The following is a 6,950-nucleotide window of genomic DNA, read 5'->3' as shown; positions in this document are numbered from 1 at the left end:
CACTGACTGCTTCTTCTATAGGAACCACTTTGTGACTCTGGTGGAGAGAAAACTCACAGACAGGACACACAGCTCTCTGCTCGTCTTTACAGAACCAATAAGGAACCTCGCAGTGTTTCTCACACACGGCCTTCCTCTCTTCCTTCTTTTCTTTTTCCATCTCAGTTGAAGCTCCTTTCAGCTTCTCAGCAAACGAATCAGCGAGTTCTTTGAGGGAGAGGTTGATGGACGGATCCTCCTTTGACGATCGTTTACAGATGGGACAGTTCTTGTTTCCAGTTTGTTCCCAGAATTTCTGCAAGCAGCTTGAACAGAAGCTGTGGTTGCAGCTCAGAGACACAGGATCTCTGAAAGTCTCTGAACAAACATGGCAGCTCAGGAAACTTTCAAAAAGAGCTCTCTCTGCCATGTTGTCAAAAATATTTCAACAGCAAGACTCACCAAAAGTTTCAGCAGTTTCTTTGAAAGAATCTTCAGCAGAAATCTAATACCCAGAGTTTCACAGACGAGTTCAATAACGCCTGAAATTGCTTTCAGTTTCTTTAGTCTGTAAGTCACGTGTTAAATGAAAAAAATCTGCAATTGAGTTCATGTCCAGCAGGTGGTGCTGTAAGAACATCTTCCACAGCTCAACATGAAGCTACTTATTCTAAACTTGCAATAAAAGAGAGGCTATTTTTTTATTTAGTTTTCATGTAAAGTTAAACATGTCATTAATATTACTCTCCCACAATGTGATCTACTTTAGCATTCCAAAATAAACTTTAAAATATATTTATCAGGAAAAACAACAGGTATTTTGCCTAAAAATAAATTATTTATTTAAGTCAATGTTTAAAAAAAAAACATAGTTTCAATTGAACCATAATATCAAAAGCCTAATTAAATATCCACATCCGAGTGGAAAGAATGTGAGAGAATGTGGAAAGCTCTGCTTCTATTTCTACATAGTTTAGATTATGTGGAAAATTTTAGAAGAAAATGATACAAACTTTTGTGAATGTATCCTGTTCTGTTTTCTGTATCATACACTGCTGTGTATTTTGTTGTTTTCCCACTTTTGTAAAATCTTTTTTGACATTTCTCTATGCTGTGGCACATTACAGGCGACCCATAGGGACACAGCAGTATAGGGGATGTCAAAACAACAACAGAACAATTACTTCGAGTCTCCATTTTCTGTATTTAACAGATGTTAGTGTGTGTATGTACATAATGTGATCAGTAACAGAGCAACAACACTGATTAGGTGACCCTATACTCCTTCACTGCCCCTTCTGCCTAATGTGTCTACATTAACTTCAGAAAATACATAGTTGCTCCCCTGTCTCTATGAAATGGTCCCCTATAAATAAACTTCTACTTTACCTCCATAATTATAAAAAAGAGCAACACTGGGATCTGCAGCTACGTCAGTTCATCTGATGAGAAAAACTCATTAAATTCCAGGATGTTCTGATGAACCTGAATAAAGCCGGCACCATTACACTTCTGATTGTTTGTGATTGTTGTTAAAATTGCCTCATTAGGACCTTCCAGGTCTGATTATAAATTGTAAATCGCCTTGTCTCACTGACCAACATCTATTTTATTAAATTCACTGATATGCATCTGTAGTATCAGTGATGTTTCAATAAATGTGATTTATCTCTGCTGTGTGTATTTGTCTCCAGTAGGTGGTGCTATGAAAACATCAACGCTGAAAGTTTTCCTTCTCTTGTTATTCACAAAATTCCACAAAGGCAATAACTTCTCCAAAACTTTAAGCTGCTGCTGCAGAATAATAAAAGTTCAGAACTTTTGTCAAACAATAAACTTCCAGTTCAGTGTTTGCTTATCAGCAGACATCTCACTAAAAATATCATAAAGAGTGCAAGAAGCTGCATGTTGATGGTTTTGTCACAATATTTGTTCTTTTATTTGTGTGTGATCTGTTCCAAGTTCTGGTGCAGTTAATTATGAGACATAACAAAAATGCATTAAGAAAATAGTCATTTTTTGGAGGTGAATATAAAATGATTCTGGAAATAAACGATGATTAAGGAAATAAAATTGTTGTGATTTTAATCTTGACCAGCATAAATAATAACTGGACTTATGTTCTGCCTGCAATTTGAAGAACACTGGAATTTTTTTTCAATAGCCAAAATAAATAAATACATAAATAAATATGTTGAAAAAATAAACTTTTAATAGTAATCAACAATGTTCACTTTCAGCAGCAGTTTTATTAGTATTCAAATTACTTTTACATTGAGGAGTCTAAAAAAAATAATCACATCAAGTCAAGTTAAATCATTTGTATAACTCATATCATCCACAGTTCAAAGTGCTTTGCACCACAGAGAAAATTTATTTTGAATATCTATTTTCAGAGATTTCATGCGAAAGTGAATTAGTACAATAATTAAAAAGAAGACTGAAATTAAAACTGATTTAAGTTTGTGTTTTTTTCTGATATTAAGTTTACAAAAAAACTAAGGAGAAACAAACTAAAGATAATCATTCTTGTTCAAATTATTTAATCTGATTACTTAATATTTGATCCAGTTTGGAAACCATTACCCTAAGAATGTTTTATGTTTTCTATTTGGAAATCTTGAAAATTATAAGAGATGTTAATGAATGATTTAAAAAGAAAGTTGGGTTCATAGCAAATAGAAACATTGACCAGAATAATTCAGAAAACAAAAAATCACAACTTTGTCAAACCTCCATTTGACAAATTTTGAGATCAGAAGTCTTGACATCACCTGCAGGATAAACACTAAAATATGTATAACACACATTTTTGGAAATATGAATGACATATTATCCATCTTCTGCCAACAAAATTGTGTTTAATGCCAGTGAAGAAACTTTTAATGGTATGTTATGATGTAGACCTACTAGACCAAAAAATGTACATGAATCAATTGATTCCTTAACTTTGATTAAATATAAAATCATCACAAATGTGTTTGTCGATCCACATTCAGAATAAGGTTGAATCAACATTAGTGTCAGTTAATGAATCAACTGATATAGTGTCAGTTATGGTTGAAACGTTGATTCAAGATGTAAAACACCGACCACTTTCAATACTGTTTCAATATCAGGCGTCATCGTGGATTCATTGTTTCTGCCTAACGTTGTTTCAACATCGATTCACCCATATTTTGATATCTGGGTCCCTTGCTCACAACTGCTATTAATATTCTTGTGGAGAAACCTTGTATAAACAAGGCACTTGCACACACACAGATATTGTCCCTAATTGTTACCATTACTACTCTATTCCTAACCCTGACCTTAACCAAAACTTAATTCACATCATACCTATAAGTCTAGCAAGTAGAGCACAGTAGAACTGCAAAAAACTGAGTACCAGAGAGAGGTACTTATTTTCCACAATGACCTCCCTTTGTTGGTAAATGTAATGAAAGTAGTCCTCTATATTGTGTATGTACAAGTATGTACACAAACACATGCACACATGCTCAGACGTGCACACATACATACGTGTTTTCATGTTATATGAGGACATATGGCAAAAAATAGGACAAATGGGTACATGCTTTTTTAAAGGCTCCAGAGGCCTGAGACTCAAACAGTTTTGGTGCCATGCTTCCAGGAAAACATCCCTCCATTGAGATATTAACTAAAGCTATATTTTGGTCAAAGCTGATTTTATATGACTTATGGGGACATTGTCTGGTTTATGTGCCTTATGAGGACTATAACCTCACACACAGTTAATTCATGTCTAAGTGAATTGTGCAACCCAGAGATACAATATTTTCTAGTATATAGAAGAAGACCAAACACAGAAGTGTCTGGATTCAGATATTTTCAAACTGATTATGCATGGCGCATAGGGGTACTGCTTTAAAAGATGCACCAAAACAGCAGCAGAACATCTATTTCTAGTCTCCATTTTCTGTATGTAACAGCTGTTGGAACATGTGTAAATTATATGATTGGTAACAGAGGAACAGCACTGATTAGGTGAAACTTCTGCTCCTTCCCCTCCTGCCCAGCTATACCATGTTCCCATTAACCACAGAAAATACAGAGATGCTTCTTTGTGTCTATGAAAAGGTCCTCTGCTTTACCTCCATACCTACAAATAGAACACTGACATCTGTTGCTAACCCAGGTCATCTGATGAGACTAACTTTCATTGAATCCCAGGATTTTCTGATAAACCTGAATGAATCCATATCCATTATACTTCTGATTGTTTTGTGATTGAACTCCATCAACAGGACATCTTCCAGGTCTGCTTATAATGAACAAATCTTCCTCTACTATCACTGAACAACATCTGCTTTATTAAATGCAGTGAAGTTTTTAGCATCAGTAATTTTTGTGATTTATCTCTGCTGTGTCCATTTGTCTCCAGTAGGAGGTGCTGTGAGGACATAATCTGAACATTTTGTTTCTCTTGTTCTTCTCAAAATTTCTCAAAGGAAATCAAGTTGCAATGACTGCCAATTCATTTTGATTTAAATGCACTATATTGTTCCTTGAATTTCAGTTTCTTCTTGTTTACGTCGTTAGCTTGGTTTTTAGCTGATGTGTTTCTGTTCCACAATATGATCTGTTGAGTTGAAAAAGTACTGAATAATCAAGGAACGTCTGATGAAAGGTGAACTTTGCTTTTTCTTTGAGGAGAAGAAAAGACAATTATTCAGTCTTGCATGATATTCCACATATTACGGTCAAAAATGTGTATGGACCCAAGCTAAGAACACATCCAATTAAATTTCTGATCTAGTGACACACAGCACTTTTCATATGAATCTTCAAGTAATTCCAATAGATAAAAACATTAAAACATACTAAAACAAATTATTACTTTTAAGAAAATATATAAATATACGCAAGATACTGTAATTTCTTCAGTCAATAAACAACTGCCTTACGTTTTAAAATGTGATTATTTTTTAATGGTATAACACCCTAAAGAATCCAAATCATTTGTTTGAAACATTGAAAACATAAATACACAGGTTTGACTTTCAGTTGCCTTGAGAAGTAAATTCAATATAAACTAACAAATTTTAACTTAAGTTGTGACACAAAACCTGATCCATTGTCAGATGTCTGTGAAGGTGCTTATGACTGAATACTTTACTCAAACTAAACTTTAGTTATGTGAAAACATTTCCTTTAGTCTTATTTAACTTTTCAGATTGTTGACAATCTTCACAGGTTTTATCACCTTATTGATGGTGAATATCATCTGATTCTGGTAAAAAAAAAAGATTTCAGGGGAAAAACACTTTGATATTTAAAGATTTCAATCAACATAAGTAATAAATAGACTAATATACCTAATAATGTAATTTGAAGGGCAGTGACCCTAAAATAAATACATGTACAGGAGAAATAAAACAATCTTTTAAAAGTAACCAATAAAGATAATTTCAACAACATTTTTAATAATATGGAAATAAGCTTTACATTGAGGAACAGAAAACACATATCAATGAAAAGAAAACTGAATCTAAATATTAATTTTCAAATCTAAGCTCTGGTTAAAAACATGAATAATCTTCTATAAAAATTAAGAAAGAAAGTTGGTTTGCCAGAAAATTAAAACTTTGATCTAAAAGTCTAGAGTAATTAAAAGAATGGAAAAATATCTGTTAATTTAAAAGTAAATCTAAGTTTGACAGATTTTGATAGTCAATGATTTACCATCATCTGCCTCTCCCACTTCGAAATAAGGAAGAGTTTCTCAGTGAAAGTGTCTCTGTGATTTCAGATGAGAGTCATGTCTTAAGAGTCGTAGAAGGACATGTCCTCCATGTCATAGTCCAGCTGGACTCTGATCCTCTGGAGACTCTTCTTCACTACTTAAATACAATTTGATCAGTTCTGCACAATAAACAGCATTTAAGACAGAGTATATTGAATACAAATTTTGAGAGTCAAAGTTTTACTCTCAAAAGAAAAAAAGAAAAACAAGAAAAGGAAAGCCCCGTTTTAGTGAAGCCAATGATAAAATAATTTTAGTTTTAACTTTTGGGATGTTTGTTGACGTGAAAATGAAATTAAGTTTCCTGCTGCTTATTAACTTTAAGTTTATCAGCAGTGGTGTTATTTGGAAAATGATGCTGTTAAAACTTTCACCAGTAAAACTGGTCACTTAGGTATTATGATCATCTCAGTTTCACATATTTTGATATCAGAGGTTTTGGCATCCTCAGCTTTAAAAACAGTAAAATATGGGAAGAGTTTCTCAGTGAAAGTGTCTCTATAAGTGTAGATATGAGTCATGTCTTCAGGGTCGTAGAAGGACACGTCCCCCATGTCATAGTCTAGCTGGACTTTGATCCTCTGGAGACTCTTCTTTACTGTGAGAGTCTTGTTGTTACCAGTCTGGTAGTTTCCATTTATATACAATAAACTCCAGATTCCAATTTTTGGTGAAGCAAATGTCTCTCGTTTCTTACGGTTGACCGATTCTTTAACCACACCCACATGCCAAGTAGGATAATCTCCCACCCCACCTCCACATCCCAGCTGTGTTTACCTGAGCTGAAACCCTCAGAACCAAAAATCTCAGTATACTTAATGTTTCTCTCTGGATTATTAGGAAGTTGCTGCTTTGTTTCTCCACGTCTCACTCTGGTCAGATCATCAGACAAATAGAGCAATCCACTTGCAGTGTTTGGGTCCAGAATGATGGGACTGAAGTGGACCTTGTCCTTCATCTTCTCCCAGACTCTGAAGGACAGGTTGCCCAGGTGTTTGGCCACATCTATCAGAGCTCCCGAGACCACCTGTGGATCTGGCAGTGACCTCTGACCTTTGGCTCTGCTCTGAGTGGCTTCATAACTGCTGAGGAACGACACGTTGTCTTTCTTCAGCTCTTCTTCAACAGCAGAGATGCTGTCTGACAGAGAGGAGATCTGCTCCTCAATCTTCTTCATCTCTCTCATGATGGTCTTCCTCTTCTG

General features: G+C 34.7%; 1 protein-coding gene across 2 annotated transcripts in view; it reads right to left on the bottom strand.

The window, feature by feature from the left end:
* The window catches only part of LOC103469844 (zinc-binding protein A33-like), a 29,527-nt gene that overhangs the window by 21,737 nt on the left and 840 nt on the right, over positions 1 to 6,950 (bottom strand). Inside the window, exon 2 of one of the 2 annotated variants that reach the window (XM_008417806.2) lies at positions 26 to 95. In XM_008417806.2, the coding sequence (XP_008416028.2) occupies positions 26 to 95 (70 nt within the window). Of the gene's footprint in view, positions 1 to 25; positions 96 to 345; positions 520 to 6,950 lie in introns of those variants that run through there. The other variant, XM_008417805.2, reaches the window with a different exon arrangement.

This window comes from Poecilia reticulata, linkage group LG9, assembly GCF_000633615.1.
Source record: "Poecilia reticulata strain Guanapo linkage group LG9, Guppy_female_1.0+MT, whole genome shotgun sequence".
In the NCBI taxonomy this organism is placed as follows: domain Eukaryota; kingdom Metazoa; phylum Chordata; class Actinopteri; order Cyprinodontiformes; family Poeciliidae; genus Poecilia; species Poecilia reticulata.
Note: the sequence above shows the minus strand (reverse complement) of the source record. Positions and strands in the feature narration are given on the sequence as shown.